This window comes from Chiloscyllium punctatum, chromosome 23 (assembly GCF_047496795.1).
Source record: "Chiloscyllium punctatum isolate Juve2018m chromosome 23, sChiPun1.3, whole genome shotgun sequence".
Lineage (NCBI taxonomy): Eukaryota > Metazoa > Chordata > Chondrichthyes > Orectolobiformes > Hemiscylliidae > Chiloscyllium > Chiloscyllium punctatum.
Window position 1 is genome coordinate 69931255 of NC_092761.1, and position 20151 is coordinate 69951405.

The 20151-nt window shown below is 39.8% G+C and overlaps 1 protein-coding gene across 1 annotated transcript in view; it reads left to right on the top strand.

The window, feature by feature from the left end:
* LOC140493956 (uncharacterized) overlaps positions 1–20151 on the top strand; it is a 145597-nt gene that overhangs the window by 77679 nt on the left and 47767 nt on the right. The window contains exons 34-41 of the mRNA XM_072592908.1: positions 1988–2113; positions 2382–2561; positions 3516–3740; positions 5052–5178; positions 11407–11606; positions 12490–12702; positions 16014–16159; positions 18809–18936. Coding sequence (XP_072449009.1) covers positions 1988–2113; positions 2382–2561; positions 3516–3740; positions 5052–5178; positions 11407–11606; positions 12490–12702; positions 16014–16159; positions 18809–18936 — 1345 coding nt within the window. The remainder of the gene's footprint in view (positions 1–1987; positions 2114–2381; positions 2562–3515; positions 3741–5051; positions 5179–11406; positions 11607–12489; positions 12703–16013; positions 16160–18808; positions 18937–20151) is intronic.

The window sequence follows — 20151 nt, forward strand, 5'->3', positions numbered from 1 at the left end:
CTTCTTTGGAAATCTTTCACCAATTGTGTTGTGAGGTCATGTCATTTTCAAAGTTGGGCAGTTTTTCTTTCCTTATTGCAAAGCCTTTGAGAATGAACTACATTTGTGTTGCATTATAAAAACAGGGAATTCCTAGATGATGGAACTGAGTAAACAGCATAGTCAAATTTTACAGCCTGGAGTCTCCCACAAACGTTGATCATTTGTCTTAATCCCACACCCATTAATTCAGAATGTCCCTCCTTCAAACCTCGGCATAACAAGAAGTTTTTATTTTAAATGTATACCCTCAGGAGAAAAGACATCCTGCTTTATTGATAGGTAATTCAGTAAAAAGAAAGAGTCAAAGATCCAGTCATCCCACTGCGAAGTCTGCAGGGAACAGCAATTAGTCAGTCAACTTGATCTGGGAGTAAAGCTTGACTTATCAAGAAGTAACTCTCAAATATCAAGCCCTGAACTATTTAGGATGTTTTCTCTGTTCCCAAGAAAAATCCACTGGTTCTTTAAATCAAGGAGAGATTTTACATTTAGCAGCTCAATGTTTCATACCTCACAGACGTTTTCAGTTTGCGTTCGGGCACACTGATTAGGCATGGGACCAACAATGGTTTCCTTCCTGGAAATGAGGGTTACATCAGTAGCATTTGGAAACCTATCATGATATAGGGAACACAGAAAGATAGGAACAAGAGTAGGCCATTTAATTCCTGCTTCAGACATTTTAGGCTGATCTGTTAGCTAACCCACTTTGCCCCTATCCATAAGTCTAGGGAAGGTGCATCGTAGAATAGTAGCAATATCTCTGAATTAATAATCTAGAACCCCCAAGCAAATGCTGTAAGAGCATGGATTGGGTTCAGATCCAATGATAACAACGAGTAGAATTTATGTGTAATTTATCGATTCAATAAATTTACACATCTGGAATTAGAAGTGATCATTGTCATAAATTTCAACTTAGTGCACTAATTTTCTTCAGTCCTGTCACTACCTCCATGTGATTTCAGACCAACAGAAATGTGTTCAACTCTTATCTGCTCTCTGAAATGGCCAAACAAGCCACTCAATTAACAATGGACAAGAAATGCTGGTATTACCCACATCCCATGAAAAATATTAAGTCCATTTTAAGACTTTTCACTCATGAAAATACTTTGATTGGCATTTGGTAAATCAAGATTGACAAGTAATCTGATTGGTATTACAGAATTTTCCTATGGCAGATTAGCAATACAAACTTCTCCAAGAAACATTGCTCTGAAGAAATTGAAATTAAAATTATCCGCATGTAACATCACGTTATTCTCTCATTGTAATATATTTAAATAAGGGCACCTGGAAACCAGCAGGTGTGTTACAGAATGGGCTAAGAAACTCAAGGGAATTTATGCAGAATAATTTTGTTGTAATGTATCAGCAGATATAGCTTCTGCATCATTTTTTTCTGCATTGTGCACTTTCTCCATTCAACTATGCACTGAATGATACCAACAACAATGTGGAAATGCACCCTTTAACCATTTCCATCCATTTAATTGGCTGTAGGATCAGAAGAACTTTTAAATTTCTATGACAAAAATGGTGGCTGTCCAAAATTAACATTGGTTTTAAAATTTCAACAGACATATCTGTATTACCCAGCAAAAATGTTAATTTTCACGAATTAATCTGTTTTAAAATACGGTGAAGAGTTTAGTTTCACAATGGCCTATCTCGATCATCTTTTGTCAAAAAAACGGCCGAAATTCTATTAAATGCTCACAGCAACATTTAAACCATTTTGCTGGTGCTTTAGCAATTGTGCTGCTAAAGGTATGGGGGAAGGGCAGAGAGTGGAGTTAAGGTTAGGGAGGAGGTTCTCTGGAAATTCATCCTCAGGGTTTTGGGGCATGTCTTGTGTTGGGTGAATTGGGAAATGTGGGCCTGACCTAATTGATACATTTCAATTTCCTGTTTAATGTAACCATCAAAATTGCTCTTCCAGGTTTCTATTGTCCTGAGGGGACTGAAACAACCAAAGCTTGCCCTGAGAACACCATTAGATTACAGCCTGGTGGTAGGCAGCTAGAGGAGTGCCAGCCTTGCCCACTTGGACATTGGTGTAAACAAGGTATCAGCTTAATTTACTAGGTCAAAATGAACTTTAGTACATTCTCAAGAGCTTCAAACATTGTTGGTAATAACAGATTTTTCATGTTAATAGAATACAATTGTTTGAGTCTTCTCAAGGAAAATATCCTTTTGACGTATTCAGTTTTAAATTCTGCAAACATCTGTAATTGTGTTCAATCTTTTGCTCATTTTGTTCACTGCTGTTGATTTTATAACACATATTTCAATCTTAAAGTGTGTTATAGTACATGTTTGCCAAACTCCAGGTGATCCTTTTCTACACCGCTGCCCTGCTGGGTATTTTTGTGATGACATTATCCGAGCTCCCTTTAGCCTCCCTGTTGGACCCCAGAAGTGCCCTGTCCACACATATTCCAATATCACTGGAGCAACCAGCCAAGCAGCATGCCAGCCTTGTCCTCCAGGATATTACTGCAATGAGACAGGTACGTTTCTGTTTCCACCCAAAAGCAGCACTAATTTAAAGGAAATGTCTAACAGTCCAGGAAGTCAAGGTTAGCATCTGATTTACAAAATAATTCTATAAATTGTAGTTAAAATGGACTTTATTTGTTTACTCATTGCTCCCATTTCGACGCATTCATTTTTATTAATCAACACTTGAGCAATTCTGAAAAAAAGACAGTTTATCAAAACTTTTTGTAATGCAGTCATCAGGACAATTCTGATGAATACTAATTTGTCTCTATCAGTCAGAGTCCACTTGCCAACCAATCAACACTGTCCATTTATGCAGTATAAACATCAGTTTTCCCTTGAATTGGTATTCTCATGAATTGCCTTGAGAAGTGGACTATGCAGAGTTTCAACAAAATGTGTTGATTTTCAGCAGTGCACAAGTTCTATTCTATCAAATGATTGAATGGAAAACGTTTGAAGATCTAAAGTCCATAAATGCTATAAAATAAAGCCTCAGACATCCGTTCCTCAATGTCACTCCGGCATCGTGGAATTCCTATGATTGATTTATGGTATTTCTCGATGAAAGACTGCATGGGGAAAACAGTTTGTGATGTTGTTGGGAAAAGGAGACTGCATAGGTCTAGGAGCTCAAGGACCACACTGCCAGTAATTAGAGACTCCCTCAGTCATTATTCATTTTACAAAACTCCCAGTCTCAAACATTCACCCAAAACCATTAGCTGAATAGATAGACAGAGATCCTTAATAACATTTGAAAGTTGGCTGACATTACAGAAGCATTTATTTTAAATCATTCATTTAAGTTTAATATTTCACCCCAACTTATTTTTTTGGAAATGGTTGGTCCCATTCATTTTTATTTATGATTTTTCTTGATGACTCTGAGTATGTAAATGCTGCCGCCCAATAGTCAAGCAATGACAGTGTACTGCAGTAAACACCATGACTATTTCCAGGATTAACCAGCTATGAAAATTATCTCTGTCCACTGGGCTATTGGTGCCCTGGGAAAGGAAGCCATCACTTCTGTCCTGGTGGAACAATCGGAAATCGGACTGGTGCCTCCTTTTATAAGCACTGTCAACCATGTCCACCTGGTTACTACTGCCCAGATCCGAGAAGAACTGGTCAACCAAATATCAATGGAGTGCCGTGCCGAGCTGGATATGAGTGCCCTGCAGGTAAGGTTACTCTAGACAAAGTTCCTCCCTGCACTCTTGTGGAATGAGATCTCAGCCCACCAGAACATTACATGTTGAAATCTCTTGTCTTACTCCCATTAACCTTAGTGAGCAGAAACTATTCAGTTTCTCACCTTGACTCAGGATATGCAAGCAAATGATTTGCCCCACTACAGCCAAATACGAGCAAGTAGAATTTAAGACCTTGATTTGACACTAGATCTATATCTTCTTGACAATTTTTCAGTTGAACAAAGAGTTAATTTGTTCTGGGATGTCAGCATCATTGGTAAGCCAGCATTTACAATCCATCCTTAAATGTTCTTGAAAAATGTGGTGAGTCAGCTTCCTAAAATGAGGATTGTTTCAAATTCTTACTAAGGGTGACCATTCTTTGAAACTGCAGTAATAACAACATGTTACAGGCTCAAAACAGCAAATAGACAAATGAACTTTAATTCTAAAAATCCGTTTTTAGGGTTTAGTTTCGATTTTAGAATTTAATAAACCGCACTTGAAATTCAAATACACAACAATGCTATTTCTGTTAGTTTTGTTTCATGAAAATGTTACTAGTATTCAATAAATGCAGCTACCTTATTAACACCTAATGCATGAATGAATTTAACTACTGATCGACAAAAAATGATTTGATTTCTACAATTCCCAATTTCCTTTAGCACCTATGAAAGAATTTCTGGACCTATCATACTTGTTTACAAAAGCCTCCTATTTTTATTGTATATAAGTCCACTTGTCATCCATTAATTTCATGAACACCAGAGACATAGGGGGGTTTGCAATAGTTTTTGGATGGTGTAAGAAAAAATTCCCAAGTTCCAACTTCCTCTTAATGAAGTACACGTAAATTTACAAATAAAGGCATATAGTTCAGTCCAGCGCAAAACACAGTTCTCAGAATTCACCACCTTCTTTCAAAGCTGATGTGGCTGCCATATGTTTGTTTCTCTCTGACACAGACATAAAAGATCCCATGGGACTATTTAAATAATTGGGCAGACCTCTTCCTTGTGTCTGTTCTGTATTTATCTCTGACCAACCTTCTGAAAACAAATGTTTTGGCCTTTATCACACCATTTGTGGGAGCTTGCTAAGAATAATTTGTCTGCTGCTACCCCCTTACATTAAAACAGTTTTCAAAAGTAATTCACAGGCCGTGAAGCACTTTGGAATGTCTCACGTACATAAAATACATTGTATGAATGTTATTTTTATTTGCTATTTTTCTTTTTGAATTACACCTGAATCTTTCAGAAAGTGAATGTTACTCGTGTATTTGTTTTGCTGTAGGTTCCATCACTGAGATTCCATGCAGGCCAGCATCATACTGTGGTCCTAGAACAGGAAATGCAACTGTCTGCCCTGGTGGTTACTTCTGCCCACTTGGTTCCTCCACATACAACACCCCAAAGCAATTGTATGTATCAGCTGGAATCTTTCCTTACAATTACATAAGACTAGATTTTCCTGCAAAAATAACAGGTTAATTTCACTGTTGTTAATAACCGTTAAACTTCGCACAGTTTTTCTCGAGTATCCAGAGGTTGCTGACTGAGTTCACTGCTCCACCACTAATTTCCCCCAAAAAGCACCTTGCTGCCTGTATAACCAGTGAATAGAGTGTAGTTTCTGCACCTTCATAGTAGACACATGCTGAACTCAACACAGGTTAATTCTTGTCCGTTTCAACGTAACTACACTTTTAACAATGTGATAAATGTGAATAAGAGCCAAAAACTTCCCTGAGATGTCAAATTAATTTTACAAATATGGAGCCTTATTCTTTTGGATGTTTTTACTGGAGATTTTTAAAATGTCAACCTTTATTTTTCCTTTTTATTTTCCCATAACCCAATCTCTCTCTCTCTCTCTCTCTCTCTCTCTCTCTCCGTTTATTTCTCTTGTACATAATTGAACATTCATTGTATTTGCATGTGCTATTTCAGCTGTTAATTTCTTTTTCTGTGTTTGTTTTAATTTGTTGTGGGATGTCAGCATCATTGGTAAGCCAGCATTTACAATCTGTCCTTAAACGTTCTTGAAAAATGTGGTGAGTCAGCTTCCTGAGTTGGTGCAACCTGTGTGGTATAAATACAACCATAGTGCTTTTTTCCAGAGCAATTTAAAACAAGTAGATTACTTGCTACACCACTTCAGTGTATATTAAGAGTCAACCACATGGTTTGATGTCACATGTAGGCCAAACTATATTAGGGCGGCAGATTTCCTGCCTTGAAGTAAACCAACTGAGTTTTTATGACAATCAGTATTTCATGATCATTTTTGATTTGACCAACATTTTCTTCTAGTTTTACCTGCTAATTATATTTAAATTCCCTTTGCTATCTTTGTGGGATTTGAACTCATCTCCAAAGCATTAATCCAGACTTCTTAATTATTAATTTATAATATTAACATTATTCTACAATGCCAATAAATTGGATGCGTAAGATGGTACATAGTTGTTTGTCCTGTTTGCTCAAGTCTCAAATACTCAGGGCTGGATTTTCCTGTGGTCTTTTGGACAAAATGGGAATTTCAAATCTGCAGTTGATGGCAGCAAGGTCAGAACAATCTCCTAACTGTTGCTTGCAAGCTTGTCATCTAATTAAGGATGGACAACATTCTCCCTCTGCTATTAGCCAAAGCTGGAGACTGGACAGCTGCAGGAGAGGTGGGCACTTCTGAAGCAGGTTAGGGAGCATGAGGGTGCCTGAAAACCATTCAGGTGAGATAAACATTCAGTGGAACAAAATCAGCCAGGTCTTTGAGAAGGGGAGAGTTCCCCTCCAGCTGAACGTCCAATGTCAGGACCATATTTGCACCTTTTCTTGTGACCCATTCTCAGGGGATCATTCAATGGGCAGCTGTCACAAATGCCTCTGGGAGAGATGCATTCAGTTTACAATAAAATGCCTGTGAAATCACAAGGTTGCCCCTGATTTGAACCTTAACTAGGCAAATTGGTTAAAAAAAAGCAGAAGTTGTTGGAAAAGCTCAGCAGGTCGGGTAATAGCTGTGAAGAGAAATCAGAGTTAACATTTCAGGTCCAGTGACCCTTCCTCAGAACTGTTGGTAGCTAGGATAAAAAATCTGAAACAACTGTGGATACTGTAAGTCAGGAACAAAAACAGCGGTTGCAAGTAAAGCTCAGTACGTCCGGCAGCATCTGTGAAAAAAAATCAGAGCTACAGAGTTTTGGGTCCGGTGACCCTTCCTGGCTACAATCAGATCCGTTTTAGTAGCTAGGAAAATGTCAGTTTTTATGTAGAAGATATTGCGTGGGAGGAAAGGGAAAGGAGTAAATGATAGGGAGAGATGGAGCTCAAAGAGTGAGACAGACAAAACACCTCATTTTCTGCTTGGGGATCCTGCAGCCTCGGGACTCGATATCAAGTTCAACAACTTGACGGCTTGAGCACTCCCCTGTTCCAGACCCCACTCCCACACAGGCCTTGTAATCACATAGTCTGCTATTACATACAGCCCATTGTTAGCCACTAACAGTCTCCATTAACAGCTATTCACCTTCTAGCCAGATCCTTATCTACTCCTTTGTCTGTTCAACTGTCTTTCCCTCTCTCTCGACTCTATTCTCACCAATTGTTTACTCCTTATCCCCTCCCCCACCCTATCTTCTGCATAAAACCCAGCATTTTCCCAGCTACTATCAGTTGTGAGAAAGGGTCACCGGACCCAAAACGCTAAATCTATTTTCTCTTCACAGTTGCTGTCGGACCCATTAAGCCTTTCAGAAATTTTTGTTTTTGTTTCTGATTTACAGCATCCATAGTTTTTTTTCATTTTTTAATGCAAATTGATAGCCTGCCTCTGTGTAGCAGGTTGCTGGTTTGCTTTGTAACTTAGACTGTCTGGAAATAGGAATGCTTCAGAGAGATCAAAATGACATCCTCCCTAAATCACCTCAGCTCCCCAAACCCCCAAACACGCAAATACCTACCCCTTTTCCAAGTCCGTCACCTTGTCGGATGCATTCTCAGCTAACACCTCTTAACAAATTGCGACCTAAAATAGCATTAAGTAAGTGACAGTGAGCAAGATCAGCAGATAAAGAGCATTAGGCATTTTCTCCATCAGTATCCTTTTCTGTCCTGCTTTAGCACTAAAATACATTTACTGAAATTGGCATAGGATTGCATGTTCTAGACAGCAAAGCCATACAACCAGCCATTTTAGAGAAAACCATACGAAATAAGAAAGGGATGATCACCTTGGTGGGATTGTATTATAGACCCCCCAGTAGTCAGAGGGAAATTGAGAAACAAACTTGAAAGGAGATCTCAGCTGTCTGTAAGAATAATAGGGTAGTTATGATAGGGGATTTTAACTTTCCAAACATCGACTGGGACTGCCATCGTGTTAAAGGTTTAGATGGAGACGAATTTCTTAAGTGCATACATGACAATTTTCTGATTCAGTATGTGGATGTACCTACTAGAGAAGGTGCAAAACTAGACTTACTCCTGGGAAATAAGGCAGGGCAGGTGACTGAGGTGTCAGTCGGGGAGCACTTTGGGGCCAGTGACCATAATTCTATCCATTTTAAAATAGTGATGGAAAAGGACAGATCTAAAAGTTGAAGTTCTAAATTGGAGAAAGGCCAATTTTGACGGTATTAGGCAAGAATTTACGAAAGCGGAAAAGAGGCAGATGTTCGCAAGTAAAAAGATGGCTGGAAAATGGGAAGCCTTTAGAAATGAGTTAACAAGAATCCAGAGAAAGTATATTCCTGTCAGGGTGAAAGGGAAGGCTGGTAGGTATAGAGAATGCTGGATGACTAAAGAAATTGAGGGTTTGGTTAAGGGAAAGAAGAAGCAAATGTCAGGTATAGACAGGATAGATCAAGTGAATCCTTAGAAGAGTATAAAGAAAGGAAGAGTATACTTAAGAGGGAAATCAGGAGGACAAAACAGGGATATGAGATAGCTTTGGCAAATAGAATTAAGGAGAACCCAAAGGGTTTTTACAAATATATTAAGGACAAAAGGGTAACTAGGGAGAGAATTGGGCCCTTTTAAAGATCAGCAAGGCGGCCTTTGTGTGGAGCCACTGAAAATGGGGGAGATACTAAATGAATATTTTGCATCAGTATTTACTGTGGAAAAGGATATAGAAGATACAGACTGTAGGGAAATAGATGGTAACATCTTGCAAAATGTCCAGATTACAGAGGAGGAAGTGCTGGATGTCTTGAAATGGTTAACGGTAGATAAATCCCAAGACCTGATCAGGTGTATCCAAGAACTCTGTGGGAAGCTAGAGAAGTGATTGCTGGGCCTCTTGCAGAGATATTTGTATCATCGATAGTCACAGGTGAGGTGCCGGAAGACTGGAAGTTGGCAAACATGGTGCCACTGTTTAAGAAAGGTGGTAAAGACAAGCCAGGGAGCTATAGACCAGTGAGTCTGACCTCGGTGGTGGGCAAGTTGTTGGAGGGAATCCTGAGGGACAGGATGTACATGTATTTGGAAAGGCAAGGACTGATTTGGGATAGTCAACATGGCTTTGTGCATGGGAAATCATGTCTCACAAATTTGATTGAATTTTTTGAAAAAGTAACAAAGAAAATTGATGAGGGCAGAGCAGTAGATGTGATCTCTATGGACTTCAGTAAGGCGTTCGACAAAGTTCCCCATGGGAGACTGATTAGCAAGGTTAGATCTCATGGAATACAGGGAGAACTAGCCATTTAGATACAGAACTGACTCAAAGGTAGAAGACAGAGGGTGGGGGGGTTGTTTTTCAGACTAGAGGCGTGTGACCAGTGGAGTGCCACAAGGATCGGTGCTGGGCCCTCTACTTTTTGTCATTTTCATAAATGATTTGAATGCGAGCATAAGAGGTACAGTTAGTAAGTTTGCAGATGACACCAAAATTGGAGGTGTAGTGGACAGCAAAGAGGGTTACCTCAGATTACAACAGGATCTGGACAGATGGACCAATAGGCTGAGAAGAGGCAGATGGAGTTTAATTCAGATAAATGCGAGGTGCTGTGTTTTGGGAAAGCAAATCTTAGCAGGACCTATACACTTAATGGTAAGTTCCTAGGGAGTGTTGCTGAACAAAGAGATCTTGGAGTGCAGGTTCATAGCTCCTTGAAAGTGGAGTTGCAGGTAGATAGGACAATGAAGAAGGTGTTTGGTATGCTTTCCTTTATTGGTCAGAGTATTGAGTACAGGAGTTGGGAGGTCATGTTGCGGCTGTACAGGACATTGGTTAGGCCACTGTTGGGATATTGCATGCAGTTCTGGTCTCCTTCCTATCGGAAAGATGTTGTGAAACTTGAAAGATTTACAAGGATGTTGCCAGGGTTAGAGGATCTGAGCTACAGGGAGAGGCTGAACAGGCTGGGGCTGTTTTCCCTGGAGTGTCGGAAGCTGAGGGGAGACGTTATACAGGTTTACAAAATTATGAGGGGCGTGGATAGGATAAATAGACAAAGTCTTTTCCCTGGGGTCGGGGAGTCCAGAACTAAAGGGCATAGGTTTAGGGTGAAAGGGGAAAGATTTAAAAGAGACCTAAGTGGCAACTGTTTCACGCAGAGGGTGGTACGTGTATGGAATGAGCTGCCAGAGGATGTGGTGGGGGCTGGTACAGTTGCAACATCTAAGAGGCATTAGATGGGTAGATAAATAGGAAGGGTTTGGAGGGATATGGGCCGAGTGCTGGCAGGTGGGACAAGATTGGGTTGGGATATCTGGTTGGCATGGACAGGTTGGACCGAAGGGTCTGTTTCCATGCTGTACATCTCTATAACTCTATAACTGTTTGCAGAATAGAAATGAAATTTAACACAACATATACTTTATGGAGTGGGCTAGATGTATGAGGAAAAGGCAAATTTCCTAATTTATTCCATTACAACAAACAGTTTTAAATATAAAAGAAGTCAATGGAATATCACAACAAATCCCTCAGAATTAGTTAAAGGGTAGTGTCAAGTTGTGTAGATATATATTGTGCAATTTCCACTGTTGCATGATCCTCATGTCTCATGAGAAATCAACTATAATAAACATGTAAGAATATTGAACTAATCGTTGAGGTACAAAAACAACAAATGCATATGTCACATTGATTTGCATCCATGAAGATCAATGTGATTATTCAGTTGTAAAAGCAGGAAAATATGCTTTTCAAAAGTTAATGCAGTTGGATTTTCTATGGGATTATGTGATGAGATTCTTTAAATTCCTTCTCAAACTCTGGCAATAATGCATGATTAGTTCCGTCAGCTGAAATATAGGTGATGTGTTTTAAATCAGCTATTAAAGAGTAAGAGTGACACTTGTAGTTTTACAAGACTCAATTAACAGCCTTCCAAGGAGGATACTTGGAAAGAGTTCCCCCTTTTAAAAAAAATTAAAAGCAAAGTACAGAGGAACCTTGATTATTCAGCATGTGATTATCTGAATTTCAGATTATCTGGAAAAAATCATAAGGTCCCGATGCTTGGCGAAACTGTTATGTGGTATTCAATTATTTAAACATTTGATTATCCAGACAAAATACACTGTGTCCATGTTGTTCAGATAATCAAGGTTTCTGTGTACAGCAAAATTTCTGTCATACCTTGTAACTCTGGTAAGTGTGTGCTGAGGAGAACATTAACTTCTTGTTGTAGGTGTGTGTTCCCGTACTTCTGTCCTGCAAATAGTTCTTCGATGCTGCCCTGTGATGGAGGGTACATGCCAATCAATGTGACAGGGCTGAGGGATCGTCTGGAGAAAGCTTGTCTAATTTGTGAGGCTGGAACCTATCGAAGTGGTTCTGCCAATGAGCTTCATTGCAGCCCTTGCCCAGAGGGTTTCTACTGTCCAGTGGGTAAGTCAGATGAGGATCAGATTAAATGTCAAAGCTCCTATTTGAACTTGGAGTACATTTTGGAGAGAGGAATGGGAGAGGCCATCAGCAAATCTTAATTACTTGGTAGTGTGGGTTCTGGGTGATTTTTTAACTCCTGGGCCTCATCTGCTGACCCATAATGACCACGAGGTAGATGCCTGCCAGTGGATGCTGTTGTGATTTCTGAGCCTTTGTGATATCTTATGCTATGCCCAAGGTATTGACCATTCAGATTGGCATTGCTGCAATATGGTTTCTCATTCCTGCCTACCTTTTTTTTCTTTATTCATTTATGGGATGATGGCATCACTGGCTAGACAGTATTTATTGCCCATCTCTAATTGCCTAGAAGGCAGTTAAGAGTCAACCACATTGCTGTGGATTTGGAGTCACATATTAGCCAGACTAAGGAAAGATGGTAGATTTCCTTCCCTAAAGAACATTAGGGAACCAGTTGGGCTTTTCCGACAAGCAATAATGGATTTATGGGTCATCATGAGATTGTTAATTCCAGATATTTATTGAATTCAAATTCTACTTTTTCTGTGGTGGGATTTGAACCCAGGTCCCAAAAAATGTTAGCTGGATTTCTGGATTAAAGTCCCACAATAATACCACCAGACCACTGCCACCCCTGCCAGCTTTTTGAAAGTTGCCAATTGTTTCTTGGGCATCTTGCTTCTGAGATGACCTTCAGCTCTGTCATATTCAAATCCAACTCACTCTAGATCTGAATTCCATGACTCTTGGTAATTCTACAGGAATTCATTAACAGTTCTTAAATATTAATCTCTGATGCAGCACCATTGTGTATTGCTGTTATTTCATTGAAGGTATATTTGCTGCATTTCATTCCCATTAGGCTCTGAAAGCTACATATTGAATCCTTGCCCGATTGGCTACTACTGCTCTGAAATGACCAGATTACCGATCCCCTGTCCTCCTGGTACTTATGGAAACAGCAGCCATGCAAAGCACAACAGTGACTGCTATCCATGTCCTGAAAACACATTTAACCATCTGGGTGGACAGAGAGCTTGTTTTCCCTGTGGAAGCACCTCATATTCAAGTCTAGGTAAGCAATCAGTCAAACAACTAAAATTAAAGAGGATAATATATTCACATGTAGGAACAAAAGCAATCACATTTCAGATTAGGTACAGGTCATATTCAAAAGTCTATTTTCTGTCCCTTGTCCCAAAGGAATATCCACTTTACTGGATGCAAAAGTCAGGAAAAGGAAGAAAAGACCAAATTGCTAGATCCTTTTCCCTTTTGCATTGTCCTTGTTTTTCTAGAGCTTGTCCTGTGGTTGTACTTTCCAGACAACTTTCTGATGAGGTTCTTGGAAAGGCTGTTCTGTAAATGAGATGCTCTGGTTAGAGAATTGGCAAATGCCACAGGATGGAGAATTTCATGTGCTATAGGTAGATCCACTATGCCATTAGGGAGAGAATTCCAGGCTTTTAAGCCAGCAATACTGAAGGAGCACATTAGACTGCTGTCACTGAGCATTGGTGTTGGCAGGAGTACATGGTTGTGGATGTGTTGTTTTGGGATCTTCTAACTGCTGATTACATTGGCATCTGATAGGCCCTGATGGCTGAACCCTGATATGCAGCTTAAACCCTGCTTTTATTTTAATGCTCTTGCCCTCCCCCACCCCACCACCTCCCCCTCCCCGTGCACCCCCCCCCCCCGCCAACCTTCCCCAAAATTTGTCCTTGCCACTTGGTAATAGAGCCATCTAAATGGCCCAGATTTAAATTCATATTGATCCTGTGGCAGGAAAAGTAAGGTAAGGGCCATTATGATTAACATTAGAGCTCTGGGAAAAACTGAAGATTAAAGGGACCTTGCTGTGCATATCCATGGGTTCTTTAAGGTTTAACCAGGTGGATGAAGTGTTTAAGAAGGCATATGGGATACTTACATTTATTAGCAGGGACATAGAGTTAAAGAGCAGGGATGTTTTTGTGCAACTTTATAAAAAGTTGGGTAGGCCACAGTGAGTATATTGTATGCCATGCAGGAATCCACATTATATGAGGGATGTGTATGCACTGGAGAGTTTCTATTATGAAGAGAGATTGAAAGATTGGGCTTGTTTTCCTTGGAGCAGAAGAGATTGAGGGCATCATAACTGAGATGTATAAATTTATGAGAAGCATAGATAGGATAGACAGGAAGAAACAATTCCCTTTGATGAAGGAATTGATAACTGGGAATTAAGGTAAAGATAGAGAAGATATGAGGAAAAGTTATTTTACCTGGAGGATGGTGGGAATCTGGAACTCACTGCCTGTAAGAGTGGCAGATAAAGAAACCCCATAACATTTAAAATGTATGTAGATGTGCTCATGATGCCAAGACATACAAGGCTATGGGCCAAGTGTTGGAAACTGGGATTGGAATAGTCAGGTGGTTGTTTTTGACCAGCACAGATATGATGGGCCAAAAGGCCTTTTTCTGTGTTGTCGACCTAATGCACTTCAATTGGATTGGTACTTGAGGAATATAAACAAGCAGGGCCATGGAGAAAAAAACGTAAAGGTAGGACAGACTGGGTTATTCTATGGAGAGATGGCATAAAGTTGGCTGAATGACCTTCTTTTGTTCTAGACTGACCCTAAGTGCATCTGTAATGTCAAAGAGTGTCGGGGAAAGGAGTTGTGAATACGGATGTGAGGCAAGAAAATCCTCTCTTCCATTTCTCTGCATTATTGTACAGCTGTACATCTATATGTCTATATATCTGCATGTAAGATAAGTTAAAAACCTTAAGGGGAGCAGGAGACCTCATGTGGCTGTTAAATGCATCAAAAATACTTAGCATCATAAATTAGCACAGCCATCTTCATACACAGGATGGCACAGTGGCTCAGTGTGCCAGGGGCCTGGGTTCAATTCCAGCCTTGGGTGACTGTCTGTGTGGAGTTTGCACATTCTTCCCACATTGGCATGGGTTTCCTTCAGGTGCTCCAGTTTCCTCCCACAATCCAAGAATGTGCAGGTTAGGTAAATTGGCTGTGCTAAAATTGCCCATAGTGTTCAGGGATGTGTGGGTTAGGTGCATAAATTAAGGGTAAATATAGAATCGGTCTGGGTGGGTCAGTGTGCAATTGTAGGGTCAAATGGCCTGTTTCCACACTATAGGGAATCTATGATTCTACATTTTTGACAAATTCAAGTATATTAATTATTCTGTTATAGATTGTTTTCTTTTTTTTCAAAACTTTCCATGCACCTGGATGACTATAGCTCCAATAACACTCAAAAAGCTCGACACCATCCAGGACAAAGCAACACTCTTTGGTACGACATTCACAAGCATCGACTCCCTCCTGCACTGAAGCTCATTGGTAGATACTTGTTTAAATCATCTGCAAAACTCAACACAAAAATTCACAAAGGCTCCTGAGACAGCACCTTCCAAACCCACGACCACTTCCATCCAGAAGGAAAAAGGCAGCAGATACATGGAAATGTCACCACCACTCGAAGCCACTCACCATCCTGACTTGGAAATATATCATCGTTCTTTTGGTGTCATTGGGTCAAAATCCTGGAACAGCATTGTGGATTTACCTATAGTGCGTAAGGCAGCACGGTGGCTCAAGTCATTAGCACAGCTGCCTAATAGTGTCAGGTACCTGGGTTTGATTCTACCCTCAGGCAGCTGTCTGTATGGAGTTTGCACATGCTTCCCATGTCTGCATGGGCTTCCTCTGATGTCCAAAGGTGTACAAGTTATGTTGATTTTCTGTGCTGAATTGCCCGCAGTGGCAAGAGATGTGCAGGTTTGGTGGATTAGTCATAGGAAATATAGGATTATGGGGATGGGAAACGATGCTGGGTCTAGGTAGGATGCTTTTTGGAGGATGGGCACAGACACAATGAGACGAACAGCCTCTTTCTGGACTGCAGGGATTCTAAGATTCACATGGACTGCAGCAGGTCAAGTCGGCAGCTCACCCTCACATTCTCGAAGGCAACCAAATGCGGGCCAGCCAGCAACACTCACATCCCACAAGTGAATAAAAACATACCGGATTTCCTATGAGTTGTATCAAAACGAACATTTTTAAGCTTTCTCCTGCAAAGACTCTCCACCCATTTCATTTACAGGCTCAGAGAAGAGTCTGAGTCCAGATTGTCCCGACTGTTTGTTTGAAATGGCACAGAGTTCATTACACTTCACGCAGATAATTAATGCCAATGTTAGTGCAATCTTACTGTTATCATTGTTACATCAAAGAGGGACCGATACCACTCAAAAAAGAATAGTTAAGTTCAGAAAAGGAATAAAAACACAGATGATGTGAAAGATCTGGAGTTTTATTGATGTCTGAGTGTCCATTGTCTAATGATCTTTGCCTCCTGTAGGTTCCATAACGTGTAAGTGCCAAGGTTTCAATCGTGCTTTCCAAGAATCAGATGGATCATGTATCTGTAAGACTGGGCATGTTTATTATGATGAGACAGATCAGAAAAGCTCAAATAGTAACAGTGACATGGACTGTTACCCAGAGGTGAGAAGAAATTCTTGAGAAGTGATACCAGAAACTCTGAACTATTACGTTCTTGGAAGTTTGGGTGAAATTTTCACACCAGTTGCCTTCTGCATTAGGAGCTGATCTATCATCTGTAGAGTCATAAATTGAAACTCTAAACTTGCCTATTGATTTAATTCTCACCTGATAGGGCAGGTTTCACTACTGTATGTTGTATAGGGTTAGATTTTATAGCTGGGTGTTTCCCTTGTAGGGCCTCACAGAGCAGGAATATTTTAAGATTACAAGCACAGCAACTTCTTCCAATTTCTAAGATGCCATCACATCAAATTAGAGATCAAAGCTGGCTGCCATTCAGCCCATGGTATCTGCTCCTTCTTTGAGCTATCCAGTCAGTACTGCTCACCTGAATTTCCAAGCATTGCTAGGCTCTGGAAAGTAGCAAATATAATCCCAGTTATTCAAAAAGGGACAGAGGCAGAAAATAGAAAGCTAAAAGCCTATAGACTTGACATCCTTTGAGGGAAAGACATTATAATCAGTAATTAAAGATGTTACAGTTGCACATTGAGAAATATTCTAATCAGGAACAACATAATTTTGTGGAAGGTAAATCATAATTAACCAGTTTATTGTGATACTTTGAAGAAGTAACATTCTCTGTACAAGTCCAAAGATGTGCAGGTCAGGTGAATTGGCCATGCTAAATTGCCCGTAGTGTTAGGTAAGGGGTAGATGTAGGGGTATGGGTGGGTTGCGCTTCGGCGGGGCGGTGTGGACTTGTTGGGCCGAAGGGCCTGTAATCTAATCTAATCTAATAAAGGGGAGCCTGTCAATATGGTATATCTGGATTTCTGGAAGGCCTTTGACATGCTGCCACATAAAAATGTATTACACAAAGAGGCGTTCATGATAAGGGGTGACATGCCAGCACAGATTGAACATAGGCTGATGAGGGATTGAACATAGGCTGATGAGGGATATGCATACATGGTGTTCGTTTAATTATCAAAATTAGAGTGTGGTGCTGGAAGGTTCTTGGCTGGGCCCTCCACCTTTTACAGTTTATATCAATGACTGAGATCAGGAGAGCAAAGGCACAGTAACTAAATTTTCAGATTGGAAAGTATGCTATGATTAGGACAGAATGTGATTCTAGACCAATATAGCTAGATTAAATGAGTGGGCAAAAATTTGATGATTTGAACTATAATGTACGAAAATATGAAATTCTTCACTTTGGCAGGAAGAATTATAATAAATGGAGGACGACTGCAGAATTCTGAAGTACAGATGGATCTAGGTGTTATAGAGACACAAGAATTACAAAATGTTAATATGCCGGTACAACAAGTTATTAAGAAGATTTACAGATGTTATCCCTCATTATTGGAGGAATTGAACATAAACATAAGTATCAAAAACAGAAATTGCTAGAAAACGCAGCAGGTCTGGCACATCTGTGGAGCGAAATCAGAATTAATATTTCTGGTCTAGTGGCCCTTCCTCAGAACTGTTCTGTTTTCATTTTTGACTTCCAGCATCAGCAGCTCCTTTGGTTTTTATCAAAGTAAGTATGTTCAGTTTCAGTTATATGTTGGATTGATGAGACAACACCCCAAATAATGTGCACAGTTTGGATTCCTGAATTAAGAAGGAATGTCAATACAATGATGACAGTTCAAAGGAGGTCTATTTTGTTGATGTATGGAATTTCTTGTGCGGGAAACATTCAGCACACTGGGCTTGTTTCCACGGAGGTTTAGAAGAGTTAAGGGCCAGCTTAATTGATGTGTATAAAATCATGACAGTCTTAACAAGGTGGATATGACCTATTAAGGACGTTTCCTCTCATGTGAGAGTCTAGAGTTATGGAGCAATGTTTTAAATTAGGGTTAGTCCTTTTGGACAGAAATGACAAGTTTTTTTTCTCAGAGGTCAGTGTGACTTTGGAATTCTCTGCCTCAGAAAGCCGTGGAAGTAGGGTCATTGAATATTTTAAAGGTGAACGTAGATTTTGAGGCAAGGTCCTCAAAAGTTATCAGATTTGATGACACTGTGGAATTCAAACTGCTAACAGGAGCAACCATGATTTGTTGAATGGCAAAGTCAACCTGAGCATCCAAAAACTCTATTTCTGCTCTCATTCCTATGTCCGTTAGACTGCTCATTTTACAACAAAAGGTTTTAAATTGAAAACAAACTGTTTTAAGTTGAAGTTCAAAAGAATTGATCCAGCCCATTGAAATTTCAGAAATTTAATTTTCACGTTGCCATGTATTTCTTTGAAATGGAAAAATGTTTCAAAGCAAGACAAATGAACAAGAGATGACTGCAACACTTACAAGACCACAAATCTTATGCCCAGACAAGTAAACCTGATGAGCAGTGAGATAATTGGGCATTTCATTAGTGTTAAAGCTGTTCGTTCATAGTTTTAGATCTTTTGAATTACACATCAATTAAGAAGACCTATTCCTTTTTAAAGTCATAAAAACACCTAGCTTTGGTATAATTGTGATGGTTACAAGTCAGGCATAATAATTACTTAATGCTTGTTGATAGAGACAGCCTCCTCTTGTCTGGGTTTCTAGATTGTTTTTCACATTTTTCAGACTTGCATGTTTTCCAGATTTTCACTCATACTTGTGTCCTGTCTCCCTCTAGGTGTATGATCGCTGCAGTGTTGGTGAGGTTCGACTGGCCTCTACAAGAAGATGTGTTTTCCCAGAGCGTCACAACTGCACTCCAGCATGTGGGGAATATGGAGGCAGGCTGGATGTGGAACTGGGAATGTCAGTCACAAAGAATTATGTATCTAATGCAGCATCGCGAGAAATACAATAAGAGCAGACACAATTGCATAATGATCTGCATGTACTTGTCATTTTTTTCCATGATTAATTCCTGTGTTGATATGCATTTTGGAAATTGCCATGTTGTCACTGACTGAAGAGTGCAATTACAGAGTGACAGTCAGTTCATTGTGAATGTTATCAGAAGAATTTATATAAGCCATTTAACAGTGAGGAGAGAATACATTATGTTAAAATGGCGATTAAATTTCATTGGCACGTCCCATCCAATGATACCTTGGCCTTCAACTTTAATTTAATTGAAAGCTACAGTGAGTTCTGATTCCCTGCTGATAATGTGCCGATTAACCAATTTCCTGAAGGGATGATGCATTCACATGGTATTCATGGAATTTACATTCCTCCTGAAATATACCTTGTGGATAATTCCCTTCAGAACCTTGTAAAGGGAATGATATAACATGTTTCAGAATTAGAAGCAGGAGTAGGCCATTTGAAACATATCTGCTCCACCATTCAATAAGGCGATAGCTGACCTGATTATGGATCTAACTCCATTTCCTACTAATTCCACCTTCACATCACCATAGGTTTTGACAGCCTTGTTGATCAAAAACCTGTCATTTTGTGGCAGGTTTTTCAGTGACCTGGTCTGTACTGCTTTCCATGGAAGGGAATGCCAAAGCCTAATGAACCTCTGTAAGAAAGAATCTTTCTCATCGTCACATCACAGATCTCTCACCATGGTTCGAGATTACTTCATGAGGGGAATCCTTTTCAGTGTCTAGCCAGTCAACCCCACCCTCAGACTCATACTTTTTCTCTAGTGATTAAGTTCCTGTCTCTCATTTGTTCCTTGACTTTCTCTTATTCTTGAACTGCTTTTTGTGTTATCTTTTTTGAAGACAGATACAAAATGTTTGTTTTAAATTGCTGCCATTTTCTTGTTTCCCTTTATTAATTCCTCAGTCTAACATACAATGGGACTTCTTAATTTTGTCTGCTGTCTGTTTTTATTTTACTTGCTAGTTTTTTCTCATAATCTAATATTTCCTTCTGTTTTTAGTCATCTTTTGTTCATTTCTAGAACTCTGTTAGTCTTCCTGCCTATCAATCAACCATCACCATCTCTTTCTTGCAAACTCCAATAGTTCTTGCTCTATGCATACTTCTAGAGTGTAGCTGCTGTTGAGG